This window comes from Aquarana catesbeiana, linkage group LG05 (assembly GCF_042186555.1).
Source record: "Aquarana catesbeiana isolate 2022-GZ linkage group LG05, ASM4218655v1, whole genome shotgun sequence".
NCBI lineage: Eukaryota > Metazoa > Chordata > Amphibia > Anura > Ranidae > Aquarana > Aquarana catesbeiana.
The window spans coordinates 215,966,558-215,992,466 of NC_133328.1; the positions used below are offsets into that span (position 1 = coordinate 215,966,558).

The following is a 25,909-nucleotide window of genomic DNA, read 5'->3' on the forward strand; positions in this document are numbered from 1 at the left end:
TGCCCAGCCTGTCAGTTTAGGTGGACAGCCATGTCTTGGTAGGATTGCAGTTGTGCCATACTCTTATTATTTTCAGATGATGGACTGAACAGTGCTCCGTGAGATGTTCAAAGCTCGTGATTTTTTTTATAACCTAACCCTGCTTTAAACTTCTACATGACTTTATCCCTGACCTGTCTAGTGTGTTCCTTGGCCTTAATGATGCTGTTTGTTCACTAAGGTTCTCTAATAAACCTCTGAGGGCTTCACAGAACAACTGTATTTATACTGAGATGAAATTACACACAGGTGGACTCTGTTTACTAAATAGGTGACTTTTGAAGACAATTGGTTCCACTTGATTTTAGTTAGGGGTATCATAGTAAAGGGGGCTACAAATGCACACCACACTTTTCAGATATTTCTTAGTAAGAAAAAATTGAAAAGCATTTATCATTTTCCTTCTACTTCACAATTATGTGCCACTTTGTGTTGATCTATCACATAAAATCCCAATAAAATACATTTACGTTTTTGGTTGTAACATGACAAAATGTGAAAGAATTTCAAGGGGTATGAATAATTTTTCAAGGCACTGTACATCCTTGGTAGGGAAGAGGTAAAAAATGTAACATCTAAATCTTGCAGCATTATCATTGTCATTTATGTGTGTGTGCTGAGATAGTAAATTTAACCTGTGCACTGTAAAGGCTAGAAACAGCCTCAAAGCTTCTTCAGACTGAAGAGACTATTTGTAGGAAAAGGCTTGTGCGTAAATCTTGCTTCTGCTCTATTTTGCTTCTGCTCTGACGCCCCTGCACTTCTAAATCTATCACTCTTTTTGGTGTTGGAGTATTTATACTGCCATCCATATCCTGCTGACTTCACTCTTCTTATCTTCATGGTCTTGAAAAGCTGCAAGACACTAATATGTGTTACAGTCACACTGTGACAGCAGTAGTAGATGTAAGACAATGAAAGATTCATACCCGAATTGCTCACATGTGTTTTCTTTCCTGCGGGAAATGAAATAAGTATTATATGCCAAATAGTCAACAAATAGGCAACAAATAAATGAAATTCTTCAAACACATCCTGAAATGTTACCCGTTTCTACTGCACTTTACAATATTTGTCAAAGGTGGCACACATAGTAATAAAAGTGTTAAAAAACATTCAAAGTTCTGTAGCGTGCCAAAGTAATGGGAGAAGGAAAACTGACTCGCATTGCTAGCTCTTATAAGTCTACATACAGTGGGGATGGAAAGTATTCAGACCCCCTTAAATGTTTCACTCTTTGTTATATTGCAGCCATTTGCTAAAATCATTTAAGTTCATTTTTTCCTCATTAATGTACACACAGCACTCCATGTTGACAGAAAAACACAGAATTGTTGACATTTTTGCAGATTTATTAAAAAACAAAAACTTTTTTAGTTGCCCATATATTAAGACTACCAATGTAATTTTATTGAAACATGTAGCCACTATAAGTACTGCAAGTCCAAATGAATCCTATTGTTTGGATAGTACACTTTATGTTGTTTACTCCCTTATATGGCTACTCCAACAGCCATGTGTGCATAAATATTGCCCAAATGTAGTGTTCACCCCCAGAAGGGCCACAGGAAATAACCCAGGTCTCCCCTACTTATTCAGAGGCTGCCAGACTAGGTACCAGTTCCTGAGCACACCTACGAAATTCAGGCTCAGTCTAGGGGTGCATTTTTGAAGGTTTATTGCAGTACTTAAACACAGGTCGATAAAGGGATGAGGGTGCAGGATACAGTAAAACACGCACAGAAATTAGAGGACAGATTCTCAAGCAAAGTCCTTCATTAACAGTTTTAAGTATTGCAGGAGGTAGAGGAGACAGCCAACTAATTTGAGACTCTGTAAGAGCAGTCCCAGTCCTTGTAGCTATCTCTAACCCTCAAAGCACAAGCATCTCTGGATGGCAAGGTCCTAATCACAATGTCCAGACAGCTTCCAACAAGCTTCCCTGCAACACTCTTAAGTGAAAAAAAAAAAGTGGAGAAAAATGTGGAAAATCTGGAGCAACCTGGGAGCATAGTACGGTTCGAGTTTGGAGACCCCTAGGGGAGCTGCCATCAAGGAGATCGAGAAGTTACTCTGACCAGCTGTATTAGCTTACAGGGCTGTTATCGCTCAGCCATGAGGTGAGAGGCTGGGGGGACTATTATCTTTACACACTTTCGGTTCATCACTGGTCACTTCTGGAGGAACTTTTCTTGCACATTTCTCCAATTGAAATTGTCACGATTGGGATTTGATTGTCTATGGGACCGTTTGAGGACTCTTTTGTTCATTATTCACTGTTTTTTTGGATTTTATTATTCTAGTTATTTGAAATACACCTTTGCGGAGTGCTGCATGTTACAAAAATGCTCTATACTTATTAATGAAATAAGGTTTAATTGATACTGCACTGATTGCTGTTTTGCACTTGTTATACACCATTAATTTTTAGTTTATTTCTATATACTTCATACATATTAAGGCATAATCGATGCCGCACTGATTTTTGTTTTCTATAAGTGTTTTTTAGGCATTAATTATTTTCATTATTTATTTATTCATTTTGGAAGTGTGGAGTGTTGCGTTTCAGAAAATGCTTTTTGCCGATTAAGGCTGAATTGATGCTGCACTGATTGCTTATTTGTTCATACACAATTATTTTTAGTGGATTAATTTATATTTAAGCCATCTTACTTTTTACACTTTCACGTTGCACGCATTTATTTGCACATTGATTCTAGTCATCTGTGTACTCTAGTAGTGTGCTCTTTTGAATTTACTATTATTATTACCTTATTTCACATATTGGAAGATTGTCTTTCTTACCCTTGGATAGTTACTACATTAATATTTTCTATTAGGCTTTATGACCAGCCAGTCTGGAAGTGGGTTTATTGTGATTAATTTTTTTGATGTAACAATGGTTTATTATAACCTTTGGTTACACAATGTAATGGAAGATCAATTTTAAGATATAATTATTACTTGGAATTCCTGTCTTGAATCTCCTGGTATAGTTGGTTGTTTTACATATTTTAGTATACATATTTTTCGTGTTAACATTTTAAAATATTTGTTTTATTATAGTAAGCGCTGCATATTTTTATTGTTTTATCTACTCTTAAGTGAAAGGGTTCCCTATTCCAGCTGAGCTTCAAAGGCAGTGTCTTCCATAAAGTTTAATTAAAAGAGAAGTATTTTTTTTTTTTTTTTACCTAGGTGGATGCAGCATTGGTCCCCCGGCACCACTAACACTGTCAATTAACAGCTCTCTGCTCTACTCCTCCTCGTTTACTGGAGCGCTGGGCTGTGTAGGAGGTGGAAGCAGCCAGCTCAGGCTCTCAGCGGCTCACTGAGAGGCTGAGCCAGGTGTTGGTCCAGGCATGTGGGCAGTTCCCAACTCTAGGGTCATGATGATGCCTGAGCCTGGACCGACTCTGTGACGTCAGCAGATAGCGGACTTTAACCCCCTCTCTGCTGAAAACGGGTCACAACGAACTGCACTCCTGTGATCCACAGGAGAAGTACAGCCAAATGACCTAAACTAAGCTTATCCAGTCTACATCAGGGGCTACACAAATATTAGGACTGCCAAAGTAATTTTATTAAAACCTTTTGCCATTATAAGTAGTGCAAGTCCAATTGAGCCCCATTGCTTCAATAGTAAACCTATGCACATTTAAGATGCAGGCTTTGGAATGTATAGATAATTCCTCTTAATAACGACTCCAACAGCCATGATAAAGGGAGCAAAATGATTGACCGCACTCCAAGGATAAGAAAATTGCTTTATTGGTATAAAAACATCCAACATGAAAAACCATCGAGGTTACAGCTTAATGACAGCACAGAGGGGAGCATGGTTGACCAATTTCTTCATTTTCATTTCTTCAACTAATGACTAAGCGAAGAAATTTGTCAACCATGCTCCCCTCTGTGCTGTCATGATGGTTGATGGTTTTCATGTTGGATATTTTTATACCAATAAAGCAATTTTCCTTATCCTTGGACTGTGGTCATTTGTTTTGTGTCCTGCATCAGTTACCCAGATCATGGACTGGACTTGCACCTGATCATGAAGGAAGGCATTACCATCACCTGGAGCGAGGTTATCCCCTGTTTGTTGTTTGCAGCCATGATAAAGGGCCTGGACTGGCACACCTACAAAAGGCATGTAGTCTGAGCATAACCCTGAACATAAAAGTAACAACTTTTGGTTTACTTGATGAGGAAACAAAATTATTTATGGAATATATAGGACAACATGCAGAATTAAGGGGGGGGGGGTAATTTGGAGAAAGCATGGATTAAAAAAAGATTGAGAATGATATGGGGAGTTTGAAATAAAGGTGTGGCTTTTATCAATGGATTTTGCCAATCTATGTGCAGCAGAAAATGGAAGTTTGTTTTGTGACTGATGCCACCATGATGTGAGTTATTTTGGTGTATTTGTTGTATCATTGATGGGGCTCCCTTTCATCTCTTGCCCTCGGTCTCACCCAGGAAGCTGACTTCCCATTGACAGCAGCAGTCAATCAGCATGACTAAAGTGAATGCAAAAGAAAAGTAACAGAGTATAGGAGAAGGCCAACATAGTATCTGCTGTGTAGTGGGGAGAAGTGCTGGGCAGTATATATACTGCTCTAGTTGCTGTTATAAATTGCACATTTGCCTTTGGCAGATGTAAGCACAGATCACAAATCATTATCAGTTGGTAAAGTAGAATATATATATATATATATATATATATATATATATATATATATATATATATATATATATATTTTCATTTCATTCTGCATGGGAGACTCTAATTCCAAAGCATTTGGCCAATTGCCAGCAAAGAAAACTTGTAGTGAGTACTAAGAATGCCTTTTTGGGTAAATTATATTTATGTTATAAAAGGTCATTCCTAACACAAATATTGATTTTGCTATTTGTTCTGAAAACTAGGGATGAGCTTCGAGTTCGAGTCAAACTCATGTTCGACTCGAACATTGGCTGTTCGCAAGTTCGCCGAACAGCGAACAATTTGGGGTGTTCGTGGCAAATTCGAATGCCGCGGAACACCCTTTAAAAGTCTATGGGAGAAATCAAAAGTGCTAATTTTAAAGGCTTATATGCAAGTTATTGTCATAAAAAGTGTTTGGGGACCTGGGTCCTGCCCCAGGGGACATGGATCAATGCAAAATAAAGTTTTAAAAACGGCCATTTTTTCAGGAGCAGTGATTTTAATAATGCTTAAAGTCAAACAATAAAAGTGTAATATCCCTTTAAATTTCGTAGCTGGGGGGTGTCTATAGTATGCCTGTAAAGGGGCGCATGTTTCCCGTGTTTAGAACAGTCTGACAGCAAAATGACATTTCGAAGGAAAAAACCCATTTAAAACTACTCGCGGCTATTGCATTGCCGGTCCAACAATACACATAGAAGTTCATTGATAAAAACGGCATGGGAATTCCCCACAGGGGAACCCTGAACCAAAGTTAAAAAAAAAAAAAAATGACGTGGGGGTCCCCCTAAATTCCATACCAGGCCCTTCAGGTCTGGTATGGATATTAAGGGGAACCCCGGCCAAATTTTTTTTTAAAAATGACGTGGGGGTCCCCCTAAATTCCATACCAGACCCTTCAGGTCTGGTATGGATTTTAAGGGGAACCCCGTGCCAAAAAAAAAAAAAAACGGCATGGGGTCCCCCCAAAAATCCATACCAGACCCTTATCTGAGCACGCAACCTGGCAGGCCGCAGGAAAAGAGGGGGGGACGAGAGAGCGGCCCACCCCACTCCTGAACCATACCAGGCCACATGCCCTCAACATTGGGAGGGTGCTTTGGGGTAGCCCCCAAAACACCTTGTCCCCATGTTGATGAGGACAAGGGCCTCATCCCCACAACCCTGGCCGGTGGTTGTGGGGGTCTGCGGGCGGGGGGCTTATTGGAATCTGGAAGCCCCCTTTAACAAGGGGACCCCCAGATCCCGCCCACCCCTGTGTGAAATGGTAAGGGGGTACTTACCCCTACCATTTCACTAAAAAACTGTCAAAAATGTTAAAAATGACAAGAGACAGTTTTTGACAATTCCTTTATTTAAATGCTTCTTCTTTCTTCTATCTTCCTTCATCTTCTTCTTCTGGTTCTACTGGCTCTTCTGGTTCTTCCTCCGGCGTTCTCGTCCAGCATCTCCTCCGCGGCGTCTTCTATCTTCTTCTCCTCGGGCCGCTCCACACCCATGGCATGGGGGGAGGCTCCCGTTCTTCTCTTCATCTTCTTCATCTTCTTCTCTTCTTCTTTTCTTCTCTTCTTCATTTTGTTCTCCGGGAATTTAGGGGGACCCCCACGTCATTTTTTTGAAAAATTTTGGTTCAGGGTTCCCCTGTGGGGAATTCCCATGCCATTTTTATCAATGAACTTCTATGTGTATTGTCGGACCGGCAATGCAATAGCCGCGAGTAGTTTTAAATGGGTTTTTTCCTTCGAAATGTCATTTTGCTGTCAGACTGTTCTAAACACAGGAAACATGCGCCCCTTTACAGGCATACTATAGACACCCCCCAGCTACGAAATTTAAAGGGATATTACACTTTTATTGTTTGACTTTAAGCATTATTAAAATCACTGCTCCTGAAAAAACGGCCGTTTTTAAAACTTTTTTTTGCATTGATCCATGTCCCCTGGGGCAGGATCCAGGTACCCAAACACTTTTTATGACAATAACTTGCATATAAGCCTTTAAAATTAGCACTTCTGATTATTCATGTTCGTGTCCCATAGACGTTAACGGTGTTCGGGTGTTCGAACAAACTTTTTTCCTGTTCGCATGTTCTGGTGCGAACCGAACAGGGGGGTGTTCGGCTCATCCCTACTGGAAACCAACAATTAATCTTTTTTTTGTTCAAATAAAGCTAAGACTTATAGAACAGCATGTCTTTCTACATACAATATGGCTAATGTAAAAAAAAAAGCTTTGCCTGTTTTTTATTGGGTGCATCTGCTAAAAATATTTTCCCATTTAGTTTGGACATACCGTTGAAAAACCCCACCCACCTAAAATTGTGTACGGTATATAGTAAGATAGATGGATAGATCGATCTGTCCAGGGGGTTTGCCAAATCCTATTTTAAATCAGCAAAACCTGAACCTAGTTGCAAATGCCAATAAAGTTTATGGGGTGAATCTTGATACTAAATTTTGGCCACTTTCAAGGCTAATAGGTAAGCTATTGAAAAAAAAAAAAAAAGAAAAAAAAAAAAGAAAAAAAAAAAAGGAAAAGGAACGGGACACCACCATAAAGAGTCTGTGTCAATGCCAAAAAAAAAAAATTGTCACTGGGGAAAGATTCCTGATCCTGAACTTCAAAGGCAATATAAAAAATACACATATTTTAAATGTTCAGTATTGGCAAGATACAGTACAAATATATATATATACTGTATATACAGATTATTGCAGGCTTTTTATTCTTTGCATACCTTATCTTTCTTTTCCTCCCCATTTTTTTCACAGTGGCCATTTTTATTGAGGGCAGATAAATTAATCTTCCTTTACTTCCTGGAACTCTACCTAGAACTCAGGTTCTGCCTCCTGGAGCATATGACAGGAAATTCCAAGGATGCAGCTGTAAGGCCAGGGTGACATAACCAGTGCTTTAGTGCTTTAAAGAAACCAGGAAGTGGAAAAACAGCAACTGCAAGTAAAAAAAAATGTTTGTTCAACTACTGAAAGTAAGATGATTTTATCCACTTCCCAACTGTAGGATGTCATAATACATCCTGGATTGGAAGTGGTTTTGCCAGGATGATGCCTGCAGCTACATCTTTTCAGACATGATTCCCTCTCTCTCTGATTAGCTGCTGGATTGCTTCCATGCCCCCCTCTCCCCGCTGCCTAACTGCGCCTCTCTGGGCTTTCCCATGTGATCAGGGAGCCAGAGATATGGTGGTGCTGTGTTACAATAGAGCTGCCTGTGGCCATCGCTATGACCATGGGTGGCGGGGAGCGACATCACAGTCACTTTTGGCTTGGTAGATGTAAACACTGCCATTTTTTCTTCTGGAAAGCAGAGATCGATTTTTTTTTCTTACTGACCCCATATGTCTCCATAAAGAGGATCTGTCATGCCTTATTCCTATTACAAGGGATGTTTACATTTCTTTAAAAGGAATAAAAGTGATAGAAAAAATGAATAAAGGGGGACAGTGTAAATAAAATATTTATAACATTTTTAAAGTGCCCCTGTCCCCTCATGCTTGCACGCAGAAGCAAACACATACGTAGGTCTTGCCTGCATATGTAAACAACGTTTGCACCACACATGTAAGGTATCTTTGCGAACGTTATAGCAAGAGCAATAATTCTAGTGCTAGACCTCCTCTGTAACTCTAAACTGGTTAGTTGTAAAAATATTTAAAGCGTTGCCTATGGAGATTTTTAAGTACCGTAGTTCAGTGTCATACCACAAGTGTATGTAATTTTAAAGTGTGACATGTTAGGTATCCATTTACTCGACGTAACATCATCTTTTATATGTTATCACAAAATTGGGTTATAAATTGTGTTTTTTTGCATTAAAATTCATTAAAGTGTTTTTCTTTCCCTAAAAATTGTGTTTGAAAAATTGCTGCGCAAATATATATATAAAATGATGATTTTTACATGTAGGAGAGAAATGCCTGAATTGGCCTGGTAGGGAAGTGGTTAAATCAGTATGCACAGCATGCTGCTGTGATTTTAAGTGAAAGGAGAGAAAGGTCCACTTTAACCCTTTTTCTGTTTTTGCACACAAGTTAAAATAACATTAAAAGTTCGCTTTTTTTAAACATGTCATAATTAGCTACTCTGTGCAATGGTTTTTCACAGAGCAGCCTCAATTCTCTTCTTCTGGGGTCCTCTTACAACGCTCATGACTCCTCCTCTTCGGGTGCCCCAAAAGGAAGCCACTTCCTATGGGGGCATTCATGCGGTCTCACTCTTTATCTCTTATCTATTGACACAGACAAGGTGGCTCGGCCCCGCCCCACTCCTTTGCCACAGAATTTGATTGACAGCAGCAGGAGCTGCTATCAGTCTGTGCAGTGAGGCGGGACAGAGCCAGGAGAGCCATTGCTCTCATGCACATTGCTGGATCAGGATCGGACATAGGTAAGTATAAGGGGGGTGAGGGGGAACACATGCAGCATAGAATGCATTGAGGTAAAAAGTCCTGTAACATAAAATGGAGGCAGTTGCAATACTTATGTCATATAATAATTACACTTTATCAAATCTATAATTGTAATCAAGGTTTTTGATTTTATTTTTTTTTTTTTAACTTGCTTTCACAAGGGGGTTGATAAGCACACAACATGACAGCATAGTGCAGGCAACAGGTTCTTTTTAAGGAAAAAAACAGGGAACTACTATACCCCTATCATCACCTCTGCACTCTAATAGAGATGACTGAGCACAGATTGTGCCAGGGTTTCACCAATATGAACCCAGATGTGCTCATAGCTGAGCACTGTCAGGTTCATGCTTAGCCAGGGAGATCATCAAATGGATGTTCATTGACATCCCACCACTCTCCATGCTGACACTTACAATGAAGGTCCAGGGCACTCAAGGGGGAGGGACAGGCTGTGTGACCAGACATAGGTGACACTGGTGTTAGGAACCAGTATGATTTTAAGGGATATTCTCCGTCACGGTGTGTTTAGACAGGATCTTTTTGGTTGAGAAGTTACAGACAGCAACAGCACTCAAGCTGTTTTCATTTGATTGATATCAGTTAAAAGAAATACTTTTTAGGTGGTTTGACTGGGGTAGAAGCCCCAAAATAATGTATTTTGTTTTAAACATAAAAGCTGACATTGCTAATGCAATGGTTTTAAAAGCTATCATTCCCTGCATTAAAGCATAACAACTTGATAAAAAATAATGTTCTTTAGCAAGGAACATACATTCCACACTTTAGATTGTAAGCTCCTTGAGGGCAGGGACTGATGTGAATGTACAATATCTATGTAAAGTGCTGCGAAAATTGACAGCGCTATATAAGTACATGTAATAAACCACTTGACCTCCGGAAGATGTAACCCCTTCCGAACCAGGCCATTTTTTGCGATATGGCACTGCGTTTTTTTAACTGACAATTGCGCGGTCATGTAACACTGTAACCAAATAAAATGTATGTTCTTTTTCCCCACAAATAGAGCTTTCTTTTGGTGGTATTTGATCACCTTCGCGTTTTTTTTTTTTGAGAAAAAATAAAATAAAACAATACTTTTTGCTTTCTACTATAAAACATATCCAATAAAAAAATATTAAAAATCTAATATCTTCATCAATTTAGGCCAATATGAATTCTGCTACATATTTTAAAAATCCCAATACGCGTATATTGATTGGTTTGTGCAAACGTAATAGCGTCTATTAATTATGGGATATTTTTATTTAATGTGTGCTGTAAATTGCCTCCAACATTGCACCTGTTTCTTCTTGCTGGAGGCTGCCATTTTGCTGAAGCCCAGAGCCCCTACACAGCAGTAAATCATAAAGCGGAACTAAACCCATCTGTTTCAAAAACAGTTACATTGCTGGCAAGCCAGGATTGCTAACTGTCACATTTGCTTGTGTCCTCAACCACACTTTCAATACAGCAAATGGATGTGTGATAACTGAACGCATGTGCAGCACCATGGCAGTTGCAGTTCAAACCAAAGGAGCTTCCTTGGCTGTAAAGAATAGGAGGGTTTCATTCTGCTCTAAGGTTGTCAGCAGATTGGCCTCTACAAATTCGGCAGTGCCTAAAAATAGAGAGCAACTGAGCATGAGCAGAGCAGGATGCGACAGTGTATTACTGGATTTTAAACAGTATAGACACTTATTTACATAGCTATACCTGCAAAAGGGGCCAGCCTGAAGTGATCTAGCAGGACACTAAGTGCACACCACCACCCCACAGTATTTAAACACTTCCCTGGCTCCTGTCACCACTCCAGCGCTGTCCTGTCTGCAGCACTGCTCTTCCACTTCCTGATCTCACAAGAGAAACAGGCAGCAGTGGAAGCCATAGGCTCCTGCTGCTGTCAGTTAAACTAATGTGAAGAGGAAGTTGGTATTGCTTACCAGCTCTGTGTGTGTCTATGAATGCACAAAGCCCGGCTTAGGAGTATTCCAACATAGGTGCCCCCATAGCACACAGCTGGCTCTGGAGGCATCTGCAGGAAGAAGAAGCAGACAGCGCCGGTCGGGTACTGCCAAAAAAAAGGTAAGAGACTGCTCTGTGCAATATCATTGCTTAGAGCAGGTAACTATAACTTCCAAATAGTCATAACATAAAATCAATACTTTGGACACGGGTAAAGGGAAGCACCCTGAGAACTGAGACAGGGAAAGTCAAGGCTATCATGGCTATGCTACCCATCAAAACAAGATGCAGGTTATGTTATCGTAGGGACAGCTGGCTACTGTAGGACAATTGTGTACAATTATAGTACCCTAGCTAAACCCATGACTGAATTAATTTAAAGGAAATTGCCCAAGCTGGTGTCCTGGATGTCAGAGTGTGATAAGGCCTTCAAAGTTATGCAGAAGGCCCTGGCCAGTGCTCTGATGCAACAGGCTCCAGAATTTACCCATCAGTTTCTGGTGCAAGCTCATGCCTCTACCTTTGGCTTATGAGCTGTTCTGAGCCAGGTGGGCCACTGTCCCAGGATACACTGTCCCAGCAAGTATAAGAGAAGCATCTCATTCTCTAACTGAGCAGGAAGCTTCAACATAATTCCCAGGAAGGTAGTATATGCCACCACAGAGAAGGAGTGTTTTAAGATTGTGTACTTGTATAGTTGCAGCTTCACAGTGCTCACTAACCTTAGCCCATTTAGCTGGTTAATTGCTAGGGAAAATGGCAAGTTACTCTGGTGGCGCTTAATTCTCTAGCAATATGATTTTACCTTACAGTACCAGAAAGGGAGCACCCACAAAGACACGCTGTCCTGGCAACCAGGTCCAGCAGAAGTCAATGACAATGGGAAAAAAAAATAATTCCTTTCATGGGAAGGTGTGGCAATAAGGAGGTCTGATGAACTTCAAACTAATTGAAGAGAATGAGGTGTCATGCTGATCACGGGTCTCTCTCTTTTCCTCAAAATGTGCAAGTCAGCAACAGACAATTAGATTTAAAATCTTGTGTGTGAGACACATCCCATATTATATCCCAATAAAAATACTCAGCTCTAGACAAGATCAAGTTGGAATGCAAAAAAAGTACTAGCGAAAGTCTAGCAACCTAATTTTTAAGAAAACTCTCTGTGCATTTGTCCTAACATTTGGCCACATTTTCACTTTTTTTGTGTCCACATTAAGGCCTGTTGTTTTGAAACTGTGCTGCCAGAGTTGCCAATTTGCCCGAAACCCAGAGACTAAAGCCTGGAACACACATGTCAAATATCGGCCGGTTTTTGGCCAGTTATACAGAAACTGGCCGGAATTTTGCCCATGTGTACTGTATATCAGCCAGCTGAATGGCATGCTGGAAAGCCAATGGCTGCGAGCGCTGACTAAGAGCTGTGGATGGGGCATACAGAGGTGAGCTGTGGATGGGGGGTTACAGAGGTGAACTGTGAATGGGGGGATACAGAGGTGAGCTGTGAATGGGGAGGGGGGTACAGAGGTGAGCTGTGGATGGGGGATACAGAAGTGAGCTGTCGACGGGGGATACAGAGGTGAGCTGTGGATATAGGGGTACTAAGGTGAACTGTGGACAGGGAATACAGAGATGAGCTGTGGATGGGGCATACAGAGGTGAACTGTGGATGGGAGATACAGAGGGGAACTGTGAATGGGAGATACAGAGGTGAATTGTGGATGGGAGATACAGAGATGAACTGTGGATGGGAGATACAGAGGGGAACTGTGAATGGGGTATACAGAGGTGAACTGTGAAGGGGGAGGGGGGTACAGAGGTAAACTGTAGATGGGGGTACAGAGGTGAGCTGTGAATGGGGGGGATTCAGAGGTGAGTTGTGGATGAGGGTACAGAGGTGAGCTATGGATAGGGGAATTAAGAGGTGAGTTGTGGATGGGGGTACAGAGGTGAACTGTGGACGTGGTATACAGAGGTGAGCTGTAGATGGGGGGTACAGAGGTGAGCTGTAGATGGGGGATACAGAGGTGAACTGTGGACGGGGGATACAGAGGTGAGCTGTGGACAGGGGATACAGAGGTGAGCTGTGGACGGGGGATACAGAGGTGAGCTGTGGATGGGGGATACAGAGGTGAGCTGTGGATGAAGAAGGGGGGATTCAGAGGTGAATTGTGGATGGGGGTACAGAGGTGAACTGTGGACGTGGGATACAGAGGTGAGCTGTAGATGGGGGGGGTACAGAGGTGAGCTGTGGATAGGGGATACAGAGGTGAGCTGTGGATGGGGGGGTACAGAGGTGAACTGTGGATGGGAAATACAGAGGTGAGCTGTGGATGGGGGGGTACAGAGGTGAGTTGTGGATGGGGGGTACAGAGGTGAACTGTGGATGGGGGTGCAGTTGTAAGCAAAAAGGTTTGCAGAGGTGAGTAATAGATGGTTACTTTGGGAGGGGCTATGTAAGTACTGCTCCTTGTGCTGTTTTTTTTTGTGTGTGATACAAACACCTCAGCACTGCACAGCACTCACTTCCAAACCCTGTGTGTCATGCAATACTGAGTGCGGTACTCTCTTGCTCCTTGTGTACCGCAGGGATTATTTGGCGCTGCTCTATGTCTTTACACAAGGGAGGGTGCATTCCTGCACCTATTCCCTGAGAATAGAAGCCCTGGCTACTGGTAATAAATCCCAGCTGGCCACCCCCGCTCTCTCCTCCCGCTGCAGAAAGGACAGAGAGACCAGAAGCACATAATGGGACATGTAGTCCCAGAGGATGGACAGTGCATTAAAGTGGTTGTATACCTCCAATGCGGAAGTTGTACCTATAGGTAAGCCTATAATAAGGCTTACCTATAGGTACTGTAAATATCTCCTAAACGTGTGCAGTTTAGGAGATATTTACCTTGTCGTGCGCTGATGATGTCATCGGCACATGCGCTGTGAAGAAACGGCCCTCTGCGCGGGAGTGATGTCACGCGACTCCGACCAGTCACAGAGTCGGAGTCTGCGGCCCCGGAAAGATGAGGGGTGAAGATGGATGTGGCCACCAGCGGGGACAGCACGGGCTTTGTTTCCAGGCAACTGGCACATAATAGGCTAGTATGCGATGCATACTAGCCTATTATGCTTTTACTTTGCAGGGGAAAAAAGAGGAAGTAAAACCCATCAGGGTTTACTTCCTCTTTAAAGTCAATGGGACATGGACTACAGCCCTCATCTAGTCATTTATTCCTGGCAGCCCATTCTCAGGTATGCTGCTCACATTGGGTCTGTTCCTACTTGCTCTGCTTTCCTCATTGCTAATAACAGGGTATAGGAGTTTTGTGTCTATTGGTGGGTCCCCTCAGCTACCCAGTCCATGGTTTTTAGGCAGTGAGGAGTGAATGTGCTGTAAACTTCAGCAACCAATCAGTGAGCTGTAATGATGTGCTATAACCTCTAGCAACCAATCAGTGAGCTGTAATGATGTGCTGTAACCTCTAGCAACCAATAAGTGGTAATGATGCACAGTAACCTATAGCAATCAATCAGTGCGCAGTAATGCCCTGTATACACGGTCGGATTTTCCGATGGAAAAAGTGCGATCGGATTGTGTTGTCGGAAATTCCGATCGTGCGTGGGCTCCATCGGCCTTTTTCTGTCGGAATTTCCAACACACAAAGTTTGAGAGCAGGCTATAAAATTTTTTGACAACAAAATCCGATCGGTTAAATTCTGAACATGTGTACACAAATCAGACGCACAAAGTGCCACACATGATCAGAATAAATTAAGAGACGAAAGCTATTGGCTACTGCCCCGTTTATAGTCCCGACATACATGTTTTACGTCACCTCGTTCAGAATGATCAGATTTTCCGACAACTTTGTGCGACTGTGTGTATGCAAGACAAGTTTGAGCCAACATCCGGTTTTGTTGTTGGAATGTCCGATCAATGTCCGATCGTGTGTACAGGGCATAGTAGTGTGAATCAGTGAGCGGTAATAATGTGCAGCAACCTCTAGCAACCAATCAGTGAGGCTGGACCAATCTGTGAGTGTGGACCAGTTCTTTTTGTTTACATTATTACAGTTTTTTGAGATTATTATTATTATTATTATACAGGATTTACAACATGAGGGCAGAGAGCACAGTTACAATACAATTCAATACATAACTCTATGTGTGTGTGTGTGTGTGTTTGTTTTTTTGGGATGTTGGGGTGGAGAGAAAATTTGCATGGTGTGGGGGGGGGGGATGTTTGCCCATGGTCCAATTAATATTAAAGATAGCCCTGTATAAGCTAAGACAATTGATATGTAAAGCTAAATTCACCTTTAAGGGAAAAATAATAAATGCACATATTTTTGCAGGAATAATTGTGGACTTATTATTTTCTTCCCACAAGAGCCTGCAAATCATTGCACCAGCGATAAGTAGATCAGTGTATTGGGGGTGCAATGTCAGGTACCTATAGACACTCTCTCAAGTTTCCCACCTGTACCTCTATAGGGCTTTCTGGTAGAAAGCTGGAGCAAGTGTCAATGGACTACAAGTGTGCTGATCAGTGCACTCATAGTCCCTTGAGAACTAAAAGCCATATGTGATGGTGGCAGACAGGACTTGCAATTTTGTTCATTCACAGATACCTTTGAATAAATGACGTGGCATCTGCAGGGGAAAGGAACCCCCACCAGCTGTCACAGGAGGGCTCAGGGCTTGAGGGTTGGGGTGCTTAGCAAATGTTACTCCCTAAATACAGGTGTAACATGTAAGAGGTTCTTAAATACGAATTTAGCCTTTAAACAGTACAAACAATATGTACTTAAACATCAACTATATTAACACTACTCATAAAAAGTAATCTGCCTGGCTTTGCAATTAAGAAGTGAAAACAGCATGGCAAAATGTGAGCAGGAGTAGAATTATGAAAGTCATGGGGCACCCTGGGACAGAAAAGAAAAGTAAGTTCTGTGTGCTCATAGCACTGTGAACAATGAGCATAGCCAGTGGGAAGGTTTTAAGGGAGGATTGAACAAAATCTGTGCCTGCTGTATACACTGCACACATATACCACAGTTCTTACACCCACATAATACTAATTACAATGCAACAACTGACACAAACAAAAAATGGCAAAGGATCTTTTTTTTTTTTTTTTGTTTTATTATTAAATGTTTCCATTACATATGTTTTCATGCACACAAAAAGCTTATTTTTGTCTTTCCAAGCCTACCTTAAAGAAGAGCTTCATTAAACTCAGCAACTATTGAGACAATGAACACCTTGGTCAGGTCTATATACAACATAATGTATAGAGTACAGGGGTCTGGAGTAAGTAACAAACAAAGCAACAAATGGAGTGCAGCAGTCAGGATGAGGTCCATGTTCACAACAGCCCTGCCCTACATCAAAGTTACCGGCTTCCCCCTATACATCAGTCTGCAAAGTCCCATCTTTTGCCAGTGCCCCCAAAATGCCACCTTACATCAGTCCCCCCTGAGTGCCTCCTTACATAAAAGCACCCAGAGTCCTACCTTAAATCAGAGCTCCCATAGTGTATATCATTATCTCCAGAGTGGCTTCTTTACATTACATTAGTGTCCCCAGAGTGCCACCTTACATCAGTGCCCCCAGAGTTTCACGTTACATAAGTACTTGCAGAGAACCACCTTACATCAGAGCCCCCAGAGTGCCATCCTACATCAGTGCCCCCTTACATTAGAGCCATCATAGTGTCAGCTTGCATCAGTACCCCCAGAGCCCTACTTTATATCAGAACTTCCAAAGTGCCACCTTACATTAGTACCTCCAGAGTGCCATCATACATCAGTGTCCACAGAGTGCCACCTAATTCAGTGCCTCCATAGTGCCACCTTACAGCAATGCCCCAGAGTGCCTTCTTTCATCTGTGCCCACAGAATGCTACCTTACATCGTCACCCCCAGAGTGCCAACTTACATCAGCACCCCTATAGTGCCACCTTACATCAGTGTCCCCGGAGTGCCACCTTACATAAGTGCTCCTAGAGTGCCACCATACATGAGAGACCCCCAGAGTGCCATCCTATATCAGTGCCACCTTACATTAGAGCTATCAGAGTGTCAGCTTGCATCAGTATCCCCTAGGGCCCTACTTTATATCAGAACTTCTAGAGTGCCACCTTACATCAGAGCCCCTAGAATGCCTCCTTACATCAGTGCCCCCTTACATCAGAGCCCTCAGAGTGTTACTTTACATCACTGCCCTCTTACGTCAGTGCCCCCAGAGTGTCCCTTTACACACACCTTCACCTCTGTCCTTGGCATGGTGGGCAGCTAGCAGGAAAAGGCCTTTAACAAATTCTACTATACAGTTGCTGACTCTGAACTGCACATGTGCAGTTCTGGAGACAGCTGAATGATAAACTGGCGAATTTGGCCTTGGATCGAGCAGCAGTTTGCCATTCAGCTGCGCAGTTAGGAGCCAGTGACAAGTGAATTTTTTACAGGCACATTTCTCCTCTCTATGGACATTTACAGACAGGAGAAAAGTGCCTGTTTTTTTTAAATGTCCATAAATTTACAGACGGTTGGCAACACAGTTGGAGTGTGTATCAGAATGAGCTTGTATCCTTCCAAAGAAGATCCACTTATATGGGTAAGTAGCCATATATCTCACGTGAATTACAATTGTTAGAGAAAATATACATATACTGTATAATGTGGCACCCAGTAAAAGGACTATCAAATAAACTATTGTCCTAGTTTATTCATTTTGGCCCATTTTACTTATACTACTGAATCAGCTATTAAAAAGAAGAACAAAGCAAAATTTTGCACCTGGTACTGCAGTACTCATCACTTATCTTTAACCCTTTGTGGAGTTTCCAGAATACCGCCTGAATGAGAAATGACATTGTAGAGAAATTTACCATACTGGCTGGTTTACCATATACTATTGTTATTCTTGTATACTGTATATATACTCTTCTAGTGCACTTTTTCTACATTGTATTTATAACAGGCAGATAAAGGAACTCATTTCCTATATCTTATCTAGTAAGCATGAGAATGTTTAGATTCTTGATATTTTAGTTTGAGGCTAGAAATAAAATGTAGACCTCTTAAAATTGTAGGTATTGTATTTTAACCATGGTAACTAAAAAAACTCTTATACTACAGATTTCCTTAACAGATTGATATTTATGTCTGTGTCCCTGTTTAGGTTTTCTCTTAGTTCCTCTCCAGTAAAACCATTGCAGAACAGACAGAAATAGAGGGAATATCTCCCTAAACAAAGCCCCGGACAGCAGTAAAGACTTGACAGACATTCCATTTCCCACACTACACAAAGCTAAAAATAAGACTTGTTTTTGGTAATTGTCCTTATTTGCTGGGTTTTGACTTTAATCTACACTGTTAATAAAACTTTTTCAGGGAGAATGAGTGACTAAAGTTTAAAGTTTGGATTGAAATAATATATAATCTTATTTTTGCATTTAACTATTCATCAATGTTCAATTTTTTGGTGATGATGAAAAATTGTTTTTTAAAAATATTTGTACTTGCATTTTCCCTTATAACCATTTTATTAGAAATGCATTAGCTTATAAGACTTATAACATAGTAGTGTTGAATAAATATACAGTATAATAAAAAAAGTTTATATTTATTATAGCTGTGGGGTCTGGTCTTGAAGAAAACCCTAAAGAAAACTGAACTTCTAATCTTAAACATTAAGGCTCGGTTCACACTGGGACGACTTGGGATCCGACTTGTCGCCCCTCAAGTCGCCCCAAGTCGCCCCAGAAAGAGATTCACATGAGAGTGAATGGGAGCGTCTTAAATGACACTACTGAAGTCGCTCCGACTTCAGAGCGTACTCCCTGTACTACTTGGATCCGACTTGGTAGGCGACCTGTACCATAGAAATCAATGGAAGTCGCCTCCAAGTCGGATCCCTCTGTAAAGTCAAGCGACTTCACAGGAAGTAGTTAAAAAAATGACACCACGACACACCCTTCCTCCCTCCCTCCCTCCCCCACACAGAGCACTGCCTGACATCCTGAACTGCCGTTATCTGCCGTTATCCCTGTGTTATCTCTGTGTAATAATGTCTACCAGAGCCAGAGAGGTAGTACACAGAGAGGCAATAGACAATGAGACACTGATCAGGCTTGTGAGACAGCGCCCCTGTCTGTATGACAAGGAAGACAACCAGTACAAGGACCAATTAAAGAGGGACACTGCCTGGCTGGAGATCTGCAGAGGATCATTCGAAAATTGGGACCTCATGACGTCGGCCGAACGTAGTCAGAAATGTAAGTTAACAAGTTTATTTTAGTTATGTCTGTTTTTTTTTCAAGTTGCTGCGATTTGAAGTGTGTGAATCATGGGGTACGACTTGTCATGCGACCTTTCAGTCCGTACGACTTGTCATGCGACCTTTCAGTCCGTACGACTTGTCATGCGACCTTTCAGTCCGTACGACTTGTCATGCGACCTTTCAGTCCGTACGACTTGTCATGCGACCTTTCAGTCCCAGATCGCATGAAAAGTCATGCGACCTTTCAGTCCCAGATCGCATGAAAAGTCATGCGACCTTTCAGTCCCAGATCGCATGAAAAGTCATGCGACCTTTCAGTCCCAGATCGCATGAAATGTCATGCGACCTTTCAGTCCCAGATCGCATGAAAAGTCATGCGACCTTTCAGTCCCAGATCGCATGAAAAGTCATGCGACCTTTCAGTCCGTACGACTTGTCATGCGACCTTTCAGTCCCAGATCGCATGAAAAGTCTTTATTAATATATCTAGATAATGAATGATCAATACCAATACAGGCTCCAAAAAAATATGGTTTATTTTAACATGTTATTTATATCAAACACAAGAATAGTATAATGATTGATCAATACCAATACAGGCTCAAAAAAATTATGGTTTATTTTAACATGTTATTTATTTCAAACACAAGAATAGTATGCGATACATACGACAGTATAGCATAGTCAAATTAAACTAAACAAATTAAACTAAATAACTATACAGGCTTTATTAGTCAAGCAACAAAATATAAATGTAAAGAACTTAGGAAATAGCATCCAATTGCCATTCCACTTCACCAGCCGGTGAAAGGAAATAGGAAGCAAATTGCTCCCGAACACTGATACCATCGCTGGATCCCCTAGTAGCACTGAGGTGTGCACTTTCCAGATCGTGCATTAGGGAATCCTCAACACAGTACCCGTCACGTATCCGTACAAAATTGTGGAGAACGCATGCTGCCTTGACTGCAGTAATTGCGTTTTCAATATTTAACGCAATAGGCGTGTGTAACAAACGCCATTTATTGGCAAGGATTCCAAATGCACATTCAACCACCCTTCTTGCCCTTGTGAGACGATAATTAAACACTTTCTTGGGTGTACTCAGATTCCTGTTGGAATAAGGCCTCATTAGGTGTTCCCCCAATGCGAAAGCCTCATCAGCGATGAACACATAGGGTAGCGAGGGTTCTGATGTGCCAGGAAGTGGACAGTTCTCCGGAATACATAGTTCATTATTCCTCAGCCTTTGACCAAACGACGAATTAGCGAAAATTCTTGAATCGCAGCTACTGCCATAGGATCCTATATCGATGTAGGAGAAGCAGTAGTTTGCATCGGCGACAGCAAGTAGCACAAAGGAGCAATACTTCTTGTAATTGTAGTACATACTTCCACTACCTACAGGCTTAATTACACGTATGTGCTTCCCATCTATAGCTCCAATGCAATTCGGGAAATTGCTACGCCTCCAAAAGAGTCTTGCAATATCCCGCCAGTTCTCTTGTGTCGGCCTCTTCATTACTATCGGGTTAAGTACATCCCATATGATTTGGCAGGTTTCTCGGATGATGTAGCCGACTGTCGACCTGCCCACCATGAACTGATAGTGAAGGCTAATTAGGGAATGACCGGTTGACAGGTACCTGAAAGACAAAATACATAATTGATTATTTTTAAAAAATTTTTTTGCAGTGTCTCAAATACAAATACGTTGGAAGGGCTTGAGGGACTGTTTCAAACGATATTTACGGAAGATAACAGAGGCTCGAAGCGGATCGGGATCGAAAAGGCTGGTACCCTATGTCCACGCGGACGAACTGGACTTCCTTAGACCGCACATGGAGCTGAGAGAGTGAGATAACATCTTTCACATTAGAAAAGTGCTACTATACAGTTATATTAAGAAGGTTGTGCCTGACATTATTATATCTTTATTACAGAACACAATCCAGTTGGGAAGTGGGTGAAGAAGGGCACGAGGCACCTCTGGAACCTCAAGAGTCGCAGGACCAACATGCGATGGCTGAATTGCATGCTCCTGAATCAAACCCATCGGAAACATTGGTAAATACGCCGGTGACAGCTGGACCTAGTCGCGTCGAAATCCCTCGTCCAACACAACTAAGAGTACGTAACACCAGACCAGCAGGAAGGCCATCTCAAAATATGGATCGGTTTGCTAACCTCGTCGATCGACTCCACCAAAAGTTAGATGATTTAGAATCCGAGGAGCACGGATTTGGGATTATGGTGGCCGGCATGCTAAAGAAAATCCCAGAAGAGAGGAGAAACCAAGTGAAAAAGGCGGTGATGGACTTAATGGAATCCAATGTGCGCAATGAGCAACCAAATTGCTCTTCAGAAATGTTCGGACCGCCGCCGCCATCCGGTCCATATTATCCCCACTCAAACCCCCCACCACCCAGAACCCACCCCTACTATTCCCCTCGCTTCCACCCATACTCCGACGAGTATGGCAATGTGCGACCTTCATCCCATCCACCGATCCCATATCCATCCCCGTCCCCGATTACCTCCACCATTGGCGTACAAAGCTTTACATCTCCAGGCCCTTCTCCAGGCCCTTCCACCAGCAATTTAAACCCCCATTCCGAATACCAACCTTCTTATCATCATTTATAAAAAATTATAACTTGTTATAAAAAGATTCTTATTTTTATTATTTTTGTTATACATAATATACAATAATTAAAAAAGTTCCTAATGTTACAGTTAAGTTGGTCAGCGTGGATAGTGTACAAGCCTTTTCGATCCCGATCCACTTGTTACAGTTAATGTACAGTTACATTTTTGGAGTATTATTACCTGCTAATAAATTTTTAAAAAAGTAAGAAGTTTTTCTAAATTTTGTGGATGTTTGTGTGCTACACTATACAATATATGTTACACATTATTTTATTTATGATACTTACCTAGGTGGATGCAGCATCGCACCGATGTTGCATCTGTCAAATGCCGCTTCTTTACACAGAACGGAGTCAACAAACATTGCCGATGGCTCTGTTCTCTACCCTCCTGAGAGCTGCTGACATTCAGTCACCAGGTCTCCTGTTCTGCTCCTCCACACTCATTGGAGCGCAGAACTGTGGCGTAGCATGGAGCGGCTTGCTTGGGGGAGTCCAGGTAGCTGGTGAATCAAGACGTTTTGAAATAAGGATGATGCGCTGCCTGAAATGAACTTGGTGATTTCAATGCAGAGCGGATTTCTGACCACTGCATGCTGAAAAGCGTTAACAGGAGTACAAAAGAAATGCAGACATGTGACCCATTGGAGAAGAACAGCTACTGTTGTGCGTAATGTTATGCATAAAATTAAATATAGATTACCTTAGTGTAATAATCAGTCTTTCAGTCGCTGAGATACTTCTCCTCCATGATGTGTTCTGTCGTTGCAGATGGATGGAAACCAGACCAAGCAATTCGTCAAAACTGTTATAAAAAAAGGAGGGAATTTAGTATATTGAAACACACACATTAACCCCTATTCTGCAGGGTCACTGAAAAACAAACAGATATCTAAGCTTTGGGGCTTAGAAAGACTTTGGATACGGGAGGACGTGCCTGGACCTCCTCCCGTGCTCCAGCGAGATCGACCACTTTATATGATCTGTGATCAGGCTAGTCTGATAGACTCGGTGATCACAGAGCACACCGTGTGCACCCTGCAAGGGGGCGCACAGGTCGCTGGAGCACGGGAGGAGCTCCAGGACCCCTTACCACGTGATCCACTGTCATGACAACTGATCATGTGATGTAATAAAAAGCTGGTAATTGGCTATTTTTATTATTTATTTTTCATTTCCTTTGCGATGAGAGAAACAAAAAAAAATAAGGAACACGGCTGATGCGAGAGGGACTTCAGTCAAGATCGTGAGGTAAATACCAGCGCCTACCAGTGCCCACCAAGGCCACCTACCAGTACCACACATCCAAGCCCACAGTGACACCTACCAGTGCCACCTCACGGTGCCACCTATCAGTGCCCATCAGTGTCAACTATCATTGCCACCCATTTGCCACCATCAGTGCCACTCATCTGTGCCGTCTTATCATTGCCCATCAGTGCTGCCTTATTTGTTCCTATCAGTGTCGCATAATCTGTGCCTTTCAGCCTCGCCTTATCAGTGTCCACCAAAAGCCCATCAGTGTAGCATCATCAGCGAGTATCAATGTGGGAGAATAAATAACTTTTACCACAATTTTATAACAAACTATGAAACATGCTTTCTTTTTCTCAGAAATATATGCAGATCCACATATAGCATTTTAACTTACCTTGTGATAGACATCCGGGTGTAGTTAAAAAACTTGTCATCATAAGCACGTAAGTTTTCATACATGGCCCAGAACTGGCCTCTGGTATCTCGGTTTCTAATGATTGGATGTATCCAATAGCGACGTCTTCGTCTCATCCTCATCCTCCGCTTCCTCTCTTCCTCTTCCTCTTCCATCAACACTGCTACACCAGCTGTTACCACAGCTGTCATCAAATAATGCAAGGATAACATTGTTGTTGTCACAGGACACAGGGAACTTGGAACCAGGAACAACAGGAAGCAGGAAGAGAACAGGAACATGTCACAGGAGTTGATGAGCTCTGATTGGCCACATGCAAATTCTGAGGCCCTGGGGGCGACTTGAAGTCGCGTTGAAGTCGCGTTAAAGTCGCGTTAAAGTCGCGTTAAAGTCGCGTTGAAGTCGCGTTGAAGTCGCGTTGCAAGGTCGCGTCGAAGTCGCGTTGCCCCAGTGTGAACCGAGCCTTAGTTTATATTAGCTAAATACTTGTCTGCCACATCAAAACAAAAGGTGTCCAAAGTCTTAACGTTTTTACAGTTTGAGAAGAAAAGTCTGTCCTCTGGCACTGTGCTGAAGAAAAGGACCCTCTTGCTTTTTGTGTGTGAAAGCAGTGATCTCTCTGCAGAAGTCTGACATGCTTCCTGCCAAGTCAGAGTCTTATGTAGGCTTAGTATGGAGCATGTTGGAGGACAGGCTTTTCTACTCAGAGTGTGGCTGCTTTAAAGTGAAACTGCAAGACATCAAACACATTTCGATGCACATAAAATGTATTTAGCTTTATGTAAATCGGAGGTTTAATTGAGCTTTTATTTCCTGTTTGTTAAGCAATGGCGGGGTCAAGGAGTAACCTTTATTGAATTCTGCAGGGGCATTGCTAGTGCTGGGCACCCAGGACGCGTGCCCTGCATCTCTTGTCTGGTACATCAGGCCCCAATGGTGTTGTTGTCCATGAATATTTTTCTCCCACTGTAGGCTGCTCATTGTGTTGTTTTTGGATATCCACAATTATTATGTGCAGGTGTCAAGAAGGAGGCTGCCTGCCTAGAATTGGGTAGAGCCATCATGCTGCTTCTCTTCAGCACTGCTGTGCATACATTTTCCACTGGCATGAGCAGGAACCCGGAAGTGATGAGACTAGAAAGACAGCAAACTATGTCACCAGAGAGGTATGTGATTGAATGTGTGCATGTATGCCTTTACACACACTTTAAAAAATATTTTACTTACATTAAATAGGCTGTTAGTTTAACTATTCTCCTATTCCCCTTTAACCACTTCCAGCCCAGGCCAATTCTGGAATTTCTCTCCTACATGTAAAAATCATAATTTTTTAATTTTTTTTGCTAGAAAATTACTCAGAGCCCCAAACATTACACAGGTGCATCTCGTAAAATTAGAATATCATCAAAAAGTTTATTTATTATAGTAATTAAATTCAAAAAGTAAAACTCATATATTTTATATAGATGTACACACAGAGTGATATATTTCAAGCATTTCTTTCTTTTAATTTTGATGATTATGGCTTATAGCTAGTGAAAACCCAAACTTCAATATCTCAGGAAATTACATAAGACCAATAAAAAAAGGATTTTTATTACAGAAATGTAGGCTTACTGAAAAGCATGTCCATATACAGTATAGTATGCGCTCAATACTTGGTCGAGGCTCCTTTTGCATGAATTACTGCATTAATGTGGCGTGGCATGGAGGCAATCAGCCTGTGGCACTACTGAGGTGTTGTGGAAGCCCAGGTTGCTTTGATAGCAACCTTCAACTCGTCTACATTGTTGGGCCTGGTGTCTCTCATCTTCCTCTTGAAAATACCCCACAGATTTTCTATAGGGTTTAGGTCAGGCGAGTTTGCTGGCCAATCAAGCACAGTGATACCATGATCATTAAACCAGATTTTGGCAGTGTAGGCAGGTACCAAGTCCTGCTGGAAAATGAAATCAGCATCTCTATAGCAGAGGGAAGTATGAAGTGCTCTACAATTTCCTGGTAGAGGGCTGCGCTGACTTTGGACTTGATAAAACACAGAAAAGCAACACCAGAAGATGACATAGCTCCCCAAATCATCACAGACAGTGGAAAATTTCATTTAGAAATCAAGGTCCCAATGTCTGGAGGAAGAGTGGAGAGGCGCAGAATTCAAGTTGCATGAGG

At 41.9% G+C, this 25,909-nt stretch overlaps 1 protein-coding gene across 1 annotated transcript; it reads left to right on the plus strand.

Moving 5' to 3' along the window:
* The first annotated feature begins 18,838 nt into the window (after positions 1 to 18,838).
* On the plus strand, positions 18,839 to 24,197 carry LOC141144647 (uncharacterized). Its single transcript, XM_073630542.1, has 3 exons — positions 18,839 to 19,418; positions 21,119 to 21,278; positions 21,367 to 24,197. Exons 1-3 carry the CDS (start codon positions 19,100 to 19,102, stop codon positions 22,067 to 22,069), a joined length of 1,182 nt encoding a protein of 393 aa, XP_073486643.1. The 5' UTR covers positions 18,839 to 19,099; the 3' UTR covers positions 22,070 to 24,197.
* Positions 24,198 to 25,909: the final 1,712 nt, after the last annotated feature.

Coding starts and splice junctions, on each gene's coding strand:
- LOC141144647 (XM_073630542.1), top strand. CDS start 19,100: ATGACACCACGACACACCCTTCCTCCCTCCCTCCCTCCCCCACACAGA. Junction 19,419..21,118: donor GGCCGAACGTAGTCAGAAAT/GTAAGTTAACAA, acceptor ATTTTTTTGCAG/TGTCTCAAATACAAATACGT. Junction 21,279..21,366: donor CCGCACATGGAGCTGAGAGA/GTGAGATAACAT, acceptor TCTTTATTACAG/AACACAATCCAGTTGGGAAG.